Here is a 17,706-nt window from a genome sequence, read left to right on the forward strand (position 1 = left end):
TTAGATATAATATTAATAATATTAGATATATTAGATATACACATATAATAATATTAGGAAATATTAGAAATGCTTATTAGGAAAATTGATTGCAAAACATTTCTACATTAGGCAAAAATTGCATACAAAATCCATATATTAAGAGAAACACAAACAAAAATGCATATGAATTTTCCCACAAACTTTTTAAAAATTCAAATTTTGGGGCAAACTGACCTTTAGATTTGAAAAATTCTCACAGTTCAGGATGAACCAAATTTAAGATTATAAAAATCAGAAATGTTTTTATTTATTTACAATATTTACATACTGCTCTAGAGCGGTGAACAGCAGATATTAAAAAATAAAAATAAAACACCATGTTAATACGATTATAACATTTTAAAAGACACATTTTAAAATAAACATTTTAAAAGAAATGTAAAAGAAAAAGAGAAAAATAAAAATTGACAGCTCATTCATCCCTACTCTTAAACTGGGAGGAAGAGGAATAGATGTTCATTATGTCTTCCTCAGGGTCCAGAGACTGTATTTAGTTTGGACAAACAGATCAGGATCAGGTCCTGAATTGTTTGCTTGACTTTGCCTCTTGGTTTTCCACTTCTCTTAGCATCTCCCTTGCTGGACAAACTTCATAGACCTTTTAAGTATTTCCCAAGAAAACCCAATCCCAGCCACAAGTCAACTTGGAGAGACTTTGGACAAGACAATGCTGCACATCTAGCTGAAGAGATGGACACCTTTGCCTTTGGCTGGTGGTGTCTCCCTGCCACACCTGCAGCAGGGCAGCCCAAGACATTTTGCTGCCTGAGGCGAAGAACAAGATGGCACCCACCTTCCATTCCATATACACAAGGTGACTGGGCTGGCAGATGATTCTGTCTTAACACTGATAAGACAGGATACTCCACTGTATGTGAAGGCAGCAGGCTAATTTAGGAGGCACAGAGCAGATCACATGGCACAAAGCTCTGTCCTCAAACACCTTGCTGCCATCTCCCATCATCTGCCACCTGAGATGGCTGCTTCAGTCTGCCTAATGGTAGGGCTGGCCCTGACCTGGAGAGAGGTACTTAGGGACAGGATGGACATGTGACACTGCCATGAATCGAGTCAGACCATCAGTACATCTAGCTGAGTGCTATTTAGCCTGGTTAGTAACAGCTCTACACAGTCACTCCCAGCCCTACTCTGTGATGTCCTCCGAATGGACGGCACTAGGGACTGAAGGGAGTAGCTGCACCGCTATAGAACGGTGGTTCTTCCATCAGGGATGTTAACAGAAATGTCTCAGTTTATGAGTTTGGCTTTGGCCAAGGATGGGGAACCCATTGCCCTCCAGATGTTGCTGGGCTCCAACTCCCATAATCTGTGATAATTGACTATACTCACTGAGGCTGATGGGATTGAGAGCCCAACAATATCTGGAGACCACAGTTATCCAGCCCTGGCTTAGGCCGAGGGCTGAATACGAATAGCCTCTCCCCACTGCAAAAAAAGGGCCACCACGTTCACCAGTGATGCATGGGGGTGGGCATTTAGTCAGTTTTCAGAGATGGGTGGCATAAATATGCTAATATTTTCAGCAGGGGGGTTACCCTGACAGTGAGGCAAATGGTGACAGCTGACTCCTGTTTTGCCCCTCTGTTTTAAGGGGGGGGGAATTATTTGGTCATTTTTGGGTTATTTATTATCGAAGAAAGAGCAGAGGTCTAGCTGCTGTACTCTGCAAAAAAATAATTAAAAATGCCCCTGGAAATGATGCTAGCAATTTTGGTGAGGTTCAGTTCACCCCTTGTTTCGCACATCTATAGTTGCCGGTCAAGGTGGCCATTCACCAAGGAAACGTACCACTGCCTTAAAGAAGAAAAGGAATAACATTGCTATCTGCTAATCCCAACCATTACTCAAGAACTCTGTGCAGATAAATATACCTGGGCTAGCTGGAATGAAAGCATAAGGGTGTGGAACAATAAGAAAGCAAGGAAAGAAACACAACAACATACCATCCTTTTGCTCTTGCCAGCAAACGTCTCCCTGACATATAGAGCTCCTACTGCGTTCTCCATGTGCGTGTTGACGTAGCCCACACATTCCCGCCACTGGGCTTCTTCCAGCATTGTACCATAAAGTGCCTTGGAGAAAAACGTGTCATCACATCTTTCATCATTCAGGCCATGTCACACAACCCCTCCTGACATCCCTTCAATGTCTCCCTGTCCCCTTCTTCACCGGCACAAATTCCTTCCAAAGCTCTCCATGGCCTAGATCCACATTCTCCTTCTAATACCCACTGTAACACATGAAATCCCATGTTGTTGTTGTTGTTGTTGTTGTTATTATTAACATTTCTAAACCACCCCATAGCCAAAGCTCTCTGGGCGGTTTACAGAAGTTAAATCATAGTTAGCAATAATCACACCTCGGATTAACCTTATTGGCTATGATAATGCCATTGCACAAAGCTATACACATGTACCAGAGTAAACCAGTTGAACTCAATGGGACTTACTATTAAGTAGATATGCTATATGATTGGGCTATAGCCTACATATATTTATCAGAAGCAATCATATATACTTCTGTTCACCTCTGCCTCATTTTCCTTTCCTTTCCTCTGCTGCATCCCGTGTGTCCATTTCATGACTGTAAGCCCCTCAATATGGGGGGATCTATCTATCTATCTATCTATCTATCTATCTATCTATCCATCCATCCATCCATCCATCCATCCATCCAACCATCATCTAGCAGTCATCTAGCTATTATTTATAAAGCAATAGATAGATAGAATTATATGCAACATGACATTTTTCTTTTAAAGAATGGACAGCCTGACTGGAAGGTGGACTATTCCTTTATTTCATTGGTATACTTCACCTTATCACACATGGTTTCAAGGCAGAAAACCATACATCCTCACATAGAACAGATGCCAGTAAATGTCCACAAATCACTAACGGCAAAAACAAGCAACTATGAGCCAAGTGGAGAGTTTTACCTTTCTGTAGCTTGCCCGGGCATCCTTGAAACGCCTGCTCAGGCCACTGACCCTGTCGAGCACCAAGCGCCAGACCAAGTAATTCTGGATAGTGCTGGGGTGGAGGCAGAGCAGAGGTTGGCAACTTGAAATGGAACACACGTCTCTGTTTCTCCCTTACTTTCTCCCTCTCTCTTTCTGTTTTACAATATCTCTCTTTTTCTCTTATTGTTTCTCTTTCTCTTCTCTCACATTGTTTCTCCCACTCGCTCTTACCATCCCTTGTTCAACTTTTGTTTCTCTGTCTCTTACTATTTCTCTCTGCTTTCCATTCTCTTACTGTTGTTCTTTCTCAATCTGTTTCTCTCCCTTCTGGTTTGCTTACTCTTACTGTTTTCTCCCTTTCCCTGTTTTTCTCCTTTCCCCTTCTCCTTGCTTCCTCTCTCTCTCTCTCTCTCTCTCTCTCTGTCTCTCTCTCACTGTTTTTCTCCATGTGTTTCTTTCTCTTTCTCTTTCTCCCTCACTCATTCTGTTTCTCTCTCTTTCTCTTACTTTCTCTCTTTCCATTTCTGTTTCTGTTTCTCTCTCTACCTCCCTCTGTTCCTGTCTCTCCCTGTTTCCCTTTCTGTTTGTTTCTCGTCCTCCAAGATATCTGACATCTCTACCTGGCTGAATACATGGAGATGACGGCTTTTAGCTCCTGGAGATATGGTAATCCATGCACAACCACCTCCTCATTGGGGTTGATCTCAATGTTTACTGAAGACATTATGCCTTGGATGAAGAGTGTCCAATTAAAATTCTAGGAGCGAGAGAAAGAGGAATGAGCACAAAAGAAGTCTTGATTCTAAGACCTTTGGAGATTTCATCTTCATCTCACCATGGTCCTCCTGGGAGCCTGTCCTCCTGACACAGCCAAGGGCCTTTCCCCAAGTATTTAATTCTTCTCCTTAATGGCCCAGTCCTGCATTTTGGAGAGGTCAGGCCTTCTAAATGAGAGAGTGGGGCATAGCCATAGGACATTGCCTTATAACAGGTCAGCCCTATTCCTTCATTTGGCCAGTACTGTTTCCAGAACCCCAGGGTCTCAGGCCAAGGTCTTTCCCATCACCTGCTACCCAGTTATTTTAACTAGAGATACTTAGGACTTCCAATCTGCAAAGAATGTGCTCTACCTAGAGAAGTAAAATTTCCAGAAATGTTGAGGCCATGGGGAAACTGCCCCCTCTTTTTTCCAGGGGTTTTCAGAAAAATTAGAAATTTTTGGAAAAATTGGAATAAACATTAGTTATGTTTTTAGCACTTTTTACAGTCTAAAGTCACTTTGTTGCTTTAAGACAGCCTTCCCCAACCTGGTACCCTCCAGATAATTTGGACTTCAGCTTCCATCAGCCTCAGGCAGCATGGCCAATGGTCAGGGATGCTGGGCACTGTAGTCCAAAACATCCAGAGGGCACCAGGTTGGGGACGGCTGCTTTAGGAAGATAAAGTAGCCTTTCTGTTCCTAAAGTTATTTTATATATGACTTAGTTTGCTCGTAAAAAATATCATTATATTTTAAAACTTATATTTTAAAAGTAAACCCAGTTAGTAATTTGTAATTATTGTCTGAATAGATTAGAACAACATTAAACGACTGCTACAACGTCAGAAACACAGAACAAGCTGTCGAGAATACACATTTACTGTCAAGAATGCACAATGGTGACTCTACTCATATGCTGGGAAACTGAGCATAAACGTCTATCAGTAAAATATACTTTGGAGCAATAATTTTAATAAGGAATGAAATAACAAAAAATTCTGGGAATCTTACAGAGAGGATTAAACATATTTCCCCCCATGGCTTTATTGTTTCCAGACAGTTTACGTCTGTAGCCTTTCTGCAAAAGTGTTCTTATTACATAGTTTTTAGAAATCATTTTGTGGGGAGTAAAGGCTGGGTAACAATTAGGGATATACACCCCCCCACTGTCCAGTCTGGGGGGGTTCTGCTGTGGGGCAGTTTGGGCCACTTGGCTTTCCACAGAGTCCTCTGGAGCCCTGCTGCATCTACCAGAGTTCATGGAGCTGCTCTCCAGATTTCTAAAAAACACGATACGCTAATGGCAACTGCCATTAGCCTATTGTGGGAAAATTACAGCTGTAAATGGTGCATTTTATGCCATTTGTGGCCATAAAGCACTTGCTTTTACCTAAGTTGCCGCTATTTACAGCTGTATTTAGGTCAAAGTAAGTGCTTCACGGCCGCAAATGGCGTACAATACACCATTTACAGCTGTAACTTTCCTGTGACAACCTTACTGGAAGCCAGATTCCGGCTGAACATCAGGAAAAACGTCCTGACTTTTAGAGCAATACAACAATGGAACCAATGACCTAGGGAGGCGGTGGGCTCTCCCATACTGGAGGCATTCAAGACGAGGCTGGACAGCCATCTGTCAGGGGTGCTCTGACTTGGATTCCTGCCTTGAGCAGGGGGTTGGACTCGACTGTCTTGTAGGCCCCTTCCAACCCTACTATTCTATGATTAATGGCAGTTGCCATTAGTGTATCGTGTTTTTTTAGGAAGCTGGAGAGCTGCCTTGTGGGAACTCCTCCAGACCTGGAGATAAGTGTGTCTGGTCTGCTGTGGGCTCCGGAGGTCAGATTCTTTGGAATCCGGCCTCATTTAAGTCTACGGCGGATTTCTCCAGCATCCCTAGTGACAATATATAACTACTTTGTCTTCATTGTTTCATAATCCAAAGCTGTACAATTTTCCAAATCTTTTGGGAAAAATCAAAAACGGTCCTCAGAAAAAAATGGGGGAAAAAACACATTTCCCCCCAAATTTTTCAAAGTTTTTCCCTTCACTTCTCTGGCTCTACCCCTGAGGGGTGAGCCCTCTGTAGGCATGTGTTCTACTAGTGAGCAGACTGGCCTCAGCTGTCAGCCTGACCAAAATCATGAAGCCAGCGAGGCAAGCCAAAGTGAATCCCTAAGAAGGGGGTGAAAGAGGTCAGGCAGGAGTGGAAAGAACAGCGGTGAGTGGGAAGACACAGAAGCATGACATTCATGTTGTTATGGACTTCCCCCCCATGCCGCCACTGATCTTATCAACTTTTATGAGCCATGCTCTTGCTCTCACAGAAAGGGATGCTTGAGGAACATGACTGGGCGGTATTTTGAAGCGCCTCTGACCTGATCTGCTCCTTCCAAACTATACTCCAAATTGCATACTTCTCCGTACATTAGTGAAGTTGTTTCTGAATATTTAGTTTTACCAGGTGGTCTCAGGTGTGGGAGAAAAAGCCTGTAGAAGGCCTGAGCCAAAGTATCAGGCCTGAACCAAAGTCTCCAAGAGAGAAAAATACAGAGAATATTGTAAGGGAGTAGCTGAGGAAAACAAGACACAAAGAATTGGGCAAGAGGGTAGAAGAAACATTCCTGCACACAGATAAAGCAGCCTCCAACTCCTATCTCATGGGCAATGGGTAGGAAAAAAACCCATTCCCTACTGAGATAAGGTACTGCCTGGCAGGTAGGATTTGTAGATCATTGTGCCCCATATGTGTTGGGAATATATTCACAGTTAGGAAGCACTGATGCATATGTGAGCACCCCCAGCCCTAATGTGATTGGATATAGATAACATATGTGAGCTTTTAATTGGCTAAAGTCTTTCTCTTCATATTTCTACTATGTACTTTGTTTTCCTTTAAAAACCCATGCAACCTGTTCCCAAATTGTAGTTCCTTTGTGAGCTACCCGTGTATACACGTTCCGGTAATAAAGTGTGATTTCAGATACATTGACCACCAGCCTCATCCTTAGGGTGGGGGTGGTTCTCATTCCCTTCTGGTTCCCCACAGTTTCCCCCACACAGGGCTTCCTTTAAAGTTTTTCGTTTTTCTTTTCACATTTTGAGTACTTTTGCATGTGACAATTCGCGCAAATTCAGAAACAAAAACATTCTGATTCCGTCAATGGGCGAACGATGGAACAAATGGAGCCCGACAATCCTTGAAATACAGAAGGAATGGATTTTACACAGTCCATACATCTCCTACTCACAAGTCTGTTCTGTCCTGTTTCTGCATTAATCTGCATTTTGAACTGCATTAAAATTTACATATAAATGTACATCCATCATCATCATCATCATCATTATTATTATTATTATTATTATTATTATTATTATTTACACTTCTATACCACCCCATAGCTGAGGCTCTCTGGGCAGTTTACAAAGATTAAAAACATAAAAATAAAGTGTGCAAAGTTTAAAAGACCATTTACATAACCTTCCCCCCCCGCAAACAAACAAACACTATACACGAAGACAACATATATCGAAAAACGACTTTAAGCAAACAGCCATAACCATAAAACAAATCCAGGACTGATTAAAAGCTCATCATATGCTTTCAAATGCCTGCAAAGAGAGAGGTCGTAACCTGGTGCCAAAAAGATAATTTTGGGGAGATCCTTCCAAAATCGGGGGGGGGGCACCACGGAGAAGGCCCCATCCCTTGTTGTCACCTTCTGAGCCTCTGTTGGAGAAGGCTTCCAGAGGAGGACCTTAGATGCTGAGTGTAGAGTACAGGTAGGTTCATGTTGATAGAAGTTTTACATATAAATATCCATATCTTTTCTCAAAATACACATTTCTAAACTTATTTTACCATTCCACTAGGGCCAGTTCGAGGGTAAGCGAGCTGGACTCCAAGGGGCTGAGCTGCTGAAAGTTTGGCAAACTTCATGCCCCAGATGGATTCCTCCAACAACCCTACTTTGAGAATGTTTCCATTCTTAGGTTCGATTTGTCCCAGACTTCGAGAATTGGTTTTAATACATTCACATAAAAATTCATAAGCATTTTGTGCACATTTTTCTTCATATATGCATTTCTGTATGCATTTTGCCTAATATACCCATGTTTTTGCAAGCAATTAAAATGTGAACCGAATGAATTTCTCCCCCACCCCTAGTTAGGGAATGTGTCTTCAAATACTTACGTTCAACTCAAACCTTTCCTGGAGTTCGGCAACAGACATTTTGTTGTATAGCAAAGTGACGTCATGCCTCTCCTCCACTGGAACTGAAATCTAAAAAGCAAAGAATACAGTTGGCATTGAGGGTGAATGAGAATTTTATTTGCTTCACTTTTTTTAAAAAGAAGAACTTACCAAATTCCCAGATTTCTTCATAAACAGGACAGAAAGAACATACAATTAATCTATATCTATATCTATATCTATATCTATATCTATATCTATATCTATATCTATATCTATATCTATATCTATCTATAAAAAGGTAAAGGTGTCCCCAACCAGTCGTGTCCGACTCTAGGGTGCGGTGCTCATCCCCGTTTCTAAGCCGAAGAGCCATCGCTGTCCGAAGACGCTTCCGTGGTCATGTGGCCGGCATGACTGAACACCGAGGTGCACAGAACGCTGTTACCTTTCCCGCCAAAGCGGCACCTATTTATCTACTTGCAATTTCTTGCTTTCAAACTGCTAGGTTGGCAGAAGCTGGGACTGAAGATGGGAGCTCACTCCGTCACGCAGCACTCGGGTCTCGAACTGCTGACCTGCCGACCTTCCAGCCTGCAGTTCAGCTATATCTATATCTATATCTATATCTATATCTATATCTATATCTATATCTATAAAAAGGTAAAGGTGTCCCCAACCAGTCGTGTCCGACTCTAGGGTGCAGTGCTCATCCCCGTCTCTAAGCCGAAGAGCCATCGCTGTCCGAAGACGCTTCTGTGGTCATGTGGCTGGCATGACTGAACACCGAGGCGCACGGAACGCTGTTACCTTTCCCGCCAAGGCGGTACCTATTTATCTACTTGCAATTTCTTGCTTTCGAACTGCTAGGTTGGCAGAAGCTGGGACTGAAGACGGGAGCTCACTCTGTCACGCAGCACTCGGGTCTCGAACTGCTGACCTGCCGACCTTCCAGCCTGCAGTTCAGCTATATCTATATCTGTATCTATATCTGTATCTGTATCTATATCTATATAAAATGTGGTTGAAAGAGAAACAGACAGATTCCATCCAGGCTCAGGGCTTTGAGTGTTTTGCTCTTATAGAGAGCTTCACCTCACAAGGCTAAAATCCCAGATTCTTACCTGGGCTTCATCTTCTGGATTCTTTGTGGGATTAAGATTGGCTCTTTTACATGGGCGAATGCATGTTTTGAATTGGGGATTTCCTTTCGTGGCAAGTTCTATATGTTTCATTTTACAGCCACTAGATTGTGGTGTGGTTATAATGGAACTGCACAATTACACACAGCCGATATATTGGATTAATGTTCCTCATCGGGTTATCCCCAATCTTTTAAAAAGTGGGATAAAGGTCAGAAAGTGCAGGAGAAGCCCTGGTGGTTGATGCCATCATGTGAAGGACCCGCAAACTTCTATGAGTGACTAATCACAGGCGTGCAATAAAAGCCTCATGTAGAAATGTTCAGAGTCTGGGTTTGAATTGCTGTGTATTCAACCACATTTGTGGTGCTGAATTAAAGTTGCCACCTCTTATTCTGACAGGGTCCTCATCTTTAACAGCTATGCAACAGGCAGAGACAACATAGTCCCCTCCATGCTAGGAATAATCATACCTATTGAATTTGGTCAGTGCAGATGGATGTTAATTTCATTTTTTTTTAACAAGAGCTTATCAAAATTCACAAATTTCTTCATACCCAGGATGGAAAGAACCTGAGACGATATAAAAAAAACCTGATTGTGGGAGAAAGCAAAACTCACAGATTCATTCATCCCTAGTCGTTTTTTCCCGAAAGCAAAATTCAAAGGACAATTTAGAAGTTGCTGCCTAGACAAGACACCCAGGGAATTTTGAAGGAAGCAAAGGTATTTTGTCAAGGGTGTACACATTTCCCAGAGGACTTTTGCACATCCTTAATAAAAAGGAAGCCAATTTTGGAAGCTTTTGCCAAGAAAAGTAGGAAAGAACTAAAGGTAGTGTTGATGGAACCTGCCATTGAAAATGTTTGAGTCCATATATTGCTGTCCACACATCACTTTTGGATTCACTCTTGGGCTTCCTGCAAATACTGTACTTACATTTGCAATATTTGTTTCAAACTCCATAACTTTTCTCATTTCTTCTAGGACAAAGTTGTCATCTTTGGACATATTCATATCTTCCCTAATCATCTTGGCAATGGTATTCATATATTGGAAGTAGGCTTCTCGCACCTAAGCAGAAAGGGAAAAAAGGACCCATCAGAATTAGCATTTAAACACAATCCTCGTGCAGTAATTCCAACTGGAAAAGATGTGATAGCTAGAAGCACAGAAGACAAGACTCATAGAATCATTTGTGTCATTTGCACATTTGATAAGCTTTCATTATTTCATGCTTAAGCCCATTATTTCATGTTCTACAGTAAAGGATGATAGAGGAGTAGTTGTGGAGAACAGATTGTGTGACAACCTTTTAAGGCACAATCCTATGCACGTTTAGGCAGAAGAAAGTCCTACAACTCCCAGCATCCCCCCAGGCAGTTATGCTGGCTGGGGAATGCTGGGAATTGTAGGACTTCTTCTGTCTAACCATGCATAGGATTGCACCCTTAGATACATATCCCCCTCAGTCCTTTCTTCTCAAGGCTAAACATACCCAGTTCTTTCGATCTTTACTCATAGGTGTTTCTAGTCCCTTGGTCATCTTTGTTGCCCTTCTCTGAACATGTTCCAGTTTATTTGAATCCTTCTTAAAGGATGGTGTCCAGAACTGGACACAGTATTTGAGGTGAGGTCTGACCAGTGCAGAGTGGAAGTATTACTTCCCCTGATTTAGAAACTAAACATCTATAGAAGGCTCGCCTACTCCCATATGTGCCTGCCCGGCAGACCCTAAGACCATGATCAGAGGTCCTTCTCCATGAGCCCCTGCCAAATGGCATGAGGCAGGTGGCTACCAGAAGGAGGTCTTTTTCTGCTGTGGAATGAGCTCCCTAGAGAGGTTCGCCTGGCACCTGCATTGTACTCCTTTTGGTGCCAGGTGAAGACCTTTTTATTCTCCCAGTACTTTAGCATTTTAGCTTCCTAGTCTTTTCGCTTTGATGTTGTCAATCTGTATTTTAAATCTCTGCATTGTTGCCAGGTTTCATTCTGGTTGTACTGTTATATTGTGGTTTTAAGCTTTCCTATTTTATATTGTTTTATGCTGAGCTTTGTGGTTTTAATTTTTGTGAACCACCCAGAGAGCTTCGGCTATTGGGCGGTATAGAAATGAAATAATTTTAAAAAATCGATCCAATTTGAAAGGCAAAAGACCCATTTGCCTTTTTTGCAGCCCCATCACACTACTGACTCATATTCAGCTTGTGATCGACTACAACTCCAAGGTCCTTTTCACATATACTAGCTTGCTAATCAGAATACAGAAAGTGAAACAGACAGGTTTGTCCATACTTAGGTTCTGGTTGATGAACTTCAGGATTCTAGTAACAAAAACAAAAGTGCCCATAAGCCTGAAGTCTGCCCTTCTCTGCTTTACGGAACATCTCTGAGACTAACACATAGAAAGTGAACGGAGAAGAGAAAGAGGAGTAACAGCCATTCTGTTGACTCTTAATGAGATATGTGGGATCCCCTGGGAAAGTAATTTTGAAAAGAAAATTGCTGCTTGGAAGCAGAATACTCACTTTTTGGTAGTTGCCGTCATTAAAGTAGTAATCCCTGGAGGGCATCCCCAACCCAGGCTGGTCGATCTGGAGGAAAAGGATCTCTCTTAGTGAGTGGCAAAGGATTTAACAAAAATGTCAGTATCAAAGGCCTATAGCTGAGCAGGGCAGCAAATGCTTTGCATGTCGAAGGTATTAGATTCAATCCCCAATGTCTCTTGTTAAAAAGGGTCTTGAGCAGCAAGAGTCAGGAAGACCTGCCTCTGCCTGAGATGTGGAAGAGTGGTTGCCAGTCAGAATATACCACTTACTGATCTAAATGGGGCAGTGATCTGTCTCAGCATAGTGTAATGAGGTTTGGGGTTGGTCCGGATGATCTCCTGAAGATCACCTCCCACCGTATAATTGTAATGAGGAAAAAGGCTCACTGATTAAAGTTGGCCAAACTCTCTGGACAGATCTTGCCTGACCACCTCTATTGTTAAGCAGAGATTTGAATTTGTTCAGGTCTTGCCTGGCCAAGTCCTGCACTGACTGAATGGTTATCAGCTGCAATCTTTTGTGAATGGGAAAAGGCAGGGCCGGCCCTACTATTAAGCAGAGTGAAGCTGTCGCGTCAGGCAGCAGATGCTGGGGGGGTGGCAGCAATGTGTTGGAGGACAGAGCTGTGTGCTAAACAGCTGGGTCTCTTTGCAATTGCAAATCACATTTTTTCCCTCGGAGGGTGCTCTAGGAATGGGCCTTCTATGTCAGGGACCATAGAGCTTCCAGGAAGATGCTCTAGGAACAAGACTTCTGTGGCAAGGACCATAGAGCCCCAAAGAGTGGCTCCCAGAGTGGCTTCAAAAAAATCAAAAGTAATACAACAATGGAGTGGCGGGAGCTGAGAAAACGTGTGTGCTTCAGGGAGGGTGTGTGTGTGTGTGTGTATGTACTCCTGGGCCAGCCCTACCATTAGGCTGAGCGAAGCAGTCGCCTCAAACAGCAGTTATTGGGAGGCAGCAGCAATGTGCTGGAGGACATTTCCATGTGCTCAGCAGCCTACCTCATGTCCCCTAAGCTAGCTTGCTGTCTTCTGGCATGGTGAAGGATGTTACCCCATGGCCAGCATTGAGGAATTATTCAACTGCCAGTCCAGTCAACTTTTGAACATGGAATGGGAGGGGGCACCCTCTTGTTCTTTGCCTCAGGCAGCAAAATGTCTTGGGCTGGCCCTGAGAAAAGGGATGGGATGATGACTCCACTAGATTCACCTTCTCCCCTTTGCCCAATGTGCTAATTCCATTGATGAAAATGCATTGCGTTGTAGCTGGTGACAAGATCAAGCTAGGAGTCGGAGCCTGGAGGCATCTTTAAGGCACAAGAGTCCCCTGAGAAGCCTAACGCGGCAACAGTATCTGTTGGGGTGATAATGCTGTGAGCTCAACCTGTATATGCATGTGTAAACTAATCAGATATCACAGAAACACCATAAATGACCTCATTCAAAGGAAACAAAACCCTGGGTTGAATGCTTGCACCCCTGGAGTTCTCACTTTTGGGAGGATTGGGGTGTGATGGTGTAACACTACAATAGCTTTGGGGAAGGGGCCATGACTCAGAGGTAAAGCACATGCTTTGCGTGCACATAGTTCTAGGTTCAAGCCACAGCACCCCCAGTTTAAAAGAGTCTCAGGTGGCTCAGCACATGTAGAAACAGACATACTTTGACCCAGAGGCAATCAGATTGGAAACACACGGCATGTCTTGGAAAGCTGAACTGAAGACAGGAACCAGTTCTCCAATCGCACAAAGAAGTCACTTGTCTTTTACTCAAGCTTATTGGGGCGCACACTGTTTACTATTGCACAGAAAAAGTATGTGGTACAGTCCTCCCTGGTGAGGCAATTTCACGTCTCACACCCAGGATGTCAAAGAGATAGGCATCAGCACAGCTTTATTCCTACTCTTCCAGTTTTCTCCCTGGAGAGGGCCACACACACACCGCTCCTCATGATCAAACCACAGGGTGGTGTACGATGTTCATTAAAACAATGAAAATATAATACAAATCTTAAGAAAACAAACAAAACCAGCATGCAGCTTCCCCACCTGCAGCCTGAAGTTCTGGAAAGGGTGTGCCATACGCTATATCTCTGTCTGAACCAGCCCTTAAACATGGGGGCAGGAGGTGCCCCCCCCAACATGCCTAAGGGTGCTATCCTATTGAGATAGTCAGTAGCCTCAAAAATCAGAGGCTACCGACTATCCAATGCAGGGTGCATGGAACACAGAGGGGATCCCCTCCTCCGTGCTCCAGCTGCCCTGCAATTTGGCTAGATGTGCATTTTCAGGCATTTAGCTAGAGCTTCGGGGAGGGGGAGGGAAGCGTCCTGGAGACCAGGTTGGAAGCTGTCTAGAAAAGCTTCTGTGGTCTCCCCCCCCTTGCCCCTAGGAACGTCCTGTTTTTGCCCTCTCCCTGCTCTGTTTACGAGTGTGGAGACAGTGGCCATGTGAAAGAACCTTGCCAGCTACGAGGGGGCAGGGGCAGGGAGCATAGTTTCTGGGCACCGAGGTCAGATGACCTCAGTTCCCAGAAACTGAAAAATCTTATGGACGTCTAGACAGTGTCTACTGGCCGTAGGATTGCTCTCTACGCCAACTAGCACCAATGTTTAATACAATTTTGTGGAAGGAAAAAAATAAGCAAACATGTCTAATGGCATATGCAAACCATAGTTCCTTTTCTTGATGTTTCCTTACATAAATTATATTTCTGCTGGAATCCCGGTCATCATGCCATACAATCATATCAATGAGGACTCGTGTATAAAATTGGGAATTCAGTAAGGCGAGCTTTTCTTCCATACTCCAATTTGGCTCTGTGGCAAAAAGGATTTATATATATTAAAAAAGACATATTATTTTTGAAGTTAGCAAAGAATAATTAAATGCTATAATGAATCAGTGCTGACTGGCTTTAATGAGCTGGGGCCTTTCAACTGTCACACATATGCCCAGGATATATGTGCTCTTAATTGGCCCTCCTGGTTTGCCATACCAGAGTGCCTGAAGTGGCTCTCAAGACCTGTGCTAGTATGGCAAGGCAGGAGGGCCAATGCATCGCAGTATGGTTGGTCCCTTCCCTCTGAGTTTTCAGGTGCAACCTTAAGATTTTCACTTTCATTTTGGGTAGCCTTTGGCTAAGTAAAGGTTCTAGTCTTTCATGCTGAGGATTCACCTTTTGATTTTTTTTCTGGCAGGCTTGAATGCGTATTTGAATGCTGATTATTATTTTTGCTGCTCCTTTTCAACTTTGTGTTGTGTTTTCACTCGCGCTGTTTTGTATGCTGCTTTAGGCAAAAATTACTTTGAAAAGCAGCCGAGAAGTACAATAAATACTGGTAAATTGCTATGTTGGCTAAAACATTTTTTTTTTAAAAAAAATATGCATAGCAGTTTTCTCCACCCTTAAATATTGAGGGCCCCAATTCATCTAAACCAAGTTGTCATTAAGGCTGCAATCCTGGACATACTTACCTGGGAGTACGACCCATCCAGACAATGGAGCTTAATTCTGAGTAGACACATATTAAGACTGTGTATTTAACTAAACAAGTTAGTTGTCACTAACTTTAATTTCCATTAACTTTAATGGAACTTGGACACTTTTAAATTGCGCCTCACTCATTCACAGTCTGCAAAAGTGGGGAGGAACTGGCCGTTTTTAGCCGGTGGGAGAAATTTCAGGAGTTGGGAAACGACACTCACTGGCATTTCTCTAGTCTCCATTTGGCTGCTATTTTGTTTGGCCCCCAATTTTATTTATTAATTCATTGATTTGAAATATTGCTTAACCATCCTTCATCAGAACGATTCCAGAGCGGTAGACAAAAGTGTGGATAAAAACACAAATACGATATAATAAAAACTGCAGATAACCAGAATATGATGCAATGCCCCAATTAAGCAAAATCAAACAGACTAAAACATAAAAAAGAGACTTTCTTCTAAAATGCCTGGGCCAATAGGAAGGTCTTAACCTGGCACTGGAAAGGATGTAGTGTTGGTGCCAGTCAAGCTTCTTCAGGGAGAACATTCCAGAGTCGGGGGGGCACCTACTGTATCTGCTCCATCAGCTGGAACTCGTTGCCTCCCTCACATTGCAGGCTGTCTCAAGACCAAATACACTTTCTAAACAATATGGCAGGGCTGGGGAAGCTCTTTCAGCCCGAGGGCCGGAGATGCTCTCAGGGCCACATTCCATTAGTGGGTGTGGCCAAATGCAAAAGGGGCAGGGCCAACCCAGCAAAACTCCTAGCATATTGTAGCTTAAAGTTCTTACTGGCAGTAACTTCAGCCTTAGGAGAGGCATTTCAGCCTTTTAGAATGGGGAAGAAACTGTGCAAAGGCTGATAAACCACCAAACAATTGGTGGGGTGTGTATGAAGGGGGCCATGGGGAAGGGCATGGCCTTGTGAGGAACCACAGAGGACTGGACAGGGACGCCAAGAGGGCTGCATTGGCCCTCTAAGCCTGAGGTTCCCTAGCCCTGCAGTGTAGGAAAGGACCCAGGCTAATAATAATGACAGTAATAGTTAGAGCTGTGTGCAAAAATGGCCTCTTGAAATTCTCCACTTTACTTGTGGGCAGAGACATTTGGGAGACAATTTTAATGAAATTCTCCATGGGGAGGAGAAATTCTCAACCGTTTCTCCCAGCTAGGGCTCCCCATTGGCAGGGCTTGTAGCACAGCTTCTTTCTTTTTGGTAAGGGTTTTGGGGGCCTTCGTGCTGCAACATCATCAACTGCCTCGGCAGGCCAGCCCCCAGTTTGCATCCACCATAATGCAGGTGGGGGCAGTGTTGTGTCCAGCTCCAGGGATGAGGTGGGGTCAGTGCTCCGCCAAAATCGGTCCTCCAATTTCCTGTCCTCCAATTGTCTCCCCCCATGGAAGAGGCTTCCATTGCTCTGCCTCATTCAAGATGTTTAATAATTTATTTTTGTGGTGTTTTTGAGCGTACCTAATCCCAGCAAGCCTCCCAGGCTGCCTGCACATCCTGATCTGAAAAAGCCCTGCGGGAGGAATTACCTCACGGTGCCTTAAACTGGGCTTTAATTGAAGTGGGGGAAGCTGAGGAGGGTACAGGCAGCCAGAGAGATGATTGTACAATGAAAAACAGGACCCTTCTGCTCACTCCTCAGCCACCTCATAAGTAAGATAAGTTCAAGAAACCCAAACCCGACCCTTGAGAATTTCTCAGAAATTCCTTCATCATTGAATTTCTTTTTGAAAGCTATTTCTTTTCCTTCAAATTGAATGAGAATTGTCAAAAAATGTGGGTGAAATGTTCAACACAGCATTAGCAATGGTCTTTATTTTATGTTAGTTGTGCATGAGGTCTGAGAATCAGGGAAGCGGGGAGAAGAGCAGTAGAACAAAGTTTGTCTTGCGACAGACCTCTATTTGGGGATAACAGGAGTAACAACAAGGAGAAAATGTTAGAGTGGAAAATATTATTTTTAGTTGGCCCATCTTGTTTTTCGAAGGAATCCAAACTTATGAGTGAGTGTCTTTTGGGACAGGGATAATTACACAAAAATTGCTATAAGCCCATAGGACACAGAAATAATTTCCAGACCAGTATCTGTGTTAGCCTGTTGCAGAAAGAACAAGAAGAATAAACAACAAAATGACTGCTGTTAATAACGGGATCATCATTCTCTGTACTTTTTGCATTTCATTTCCCTCTGGCTTCACTGTTTACCATCCTCTCCCCAACCATTATTTGTCTATGTCTGTAACTTAGGAAAACACCAATGAAGTGGATGCGTATGCCAGAATAAATGTGTTAGTCTTCAAGGTGCCACAAGACTCTTTGTTATAAATCAGGGGTAAGCCGTGGACATTGGCGATTTGAGAAAGTGTCCTGGGCACAACCACAAAATGGTTGCCATCGGAGGTGTGGCAAAGGACAACTAACCTGTCGAAAAGACTGAGTACAAGGTAGGGGAGCAGTTTGAGTCCCAACACACTAAACAACTCCTTTGAACCCACAGTTCTCAGCACCAACAGGAATCTATTTCAAAGCAGTTTC

The 17,706-nt window shown here is 43.3% G+C and overlaps 1 protein-coding gene and 1 non-coding gene across 2 annotated transcripts in view; both read right to left on the minus strand.

Moving 5' to 3' along the window:
• Positions 1–17,706, minus strand: part of MMEL1 (membrane metalloendopeptidase like 1) — a 68,651-nt gene that overhangs the window by 22,005 nt on the left and 28,940 nt on the right. The window contains exons 7-13 of the mRNA XM_084822074.1: positions 14,372–14,490; positions 11,651–11,716; positions 10,062–10,196; positions 7,981–8,070; positions 3,646–3,782; positions 3,002–3,095; positions 2,007–2,135 (exon numbers count right to left, since the gene is read on the minus strand). Coding sequence (XP_084678200.1) covers positions 2,007–2,135; positions 3,002–3,095; positions 3,646–3,782; positions 7,981–8,070; positions 10,062–10,196; positions 11,651–11,716; positions 14,372–14,490 — 770 coding nt within the window. The remainder of the gene's footprint in view (positions 1–2,006; positions 2,136–3,001; positions 3,096–3,645; positions 3,783–7,980; positions 8,071–10,061; positions 10,197–11,650; positions 11,717–14,371; positions 14,491–17,706) is intronic.
• LOC146335357 (U4 spliceosomal RNA) lies at positions 2,336–2,467 on the minus strand. Its single transcript, XR_014786091.1, has one exon. It is a non-coding gene; the product is annotated as a U4 spliceosomal RNA (small nuclear RNA).

The sequence above is a fragment of the Heloderma suspectum genome, chromosome 15, assembly GCF_057233095.1.
Source record: "Heloderma suspectum isolate Gila_16-S chromosome 15, 16-S_ref, whole genome shotgun sequence".
NCBI lineage: Eukaryota > Metazoa > Chordata > Lepidosauria > Squamata > Helodermatidae > Heloderma > Heloderma suspectum.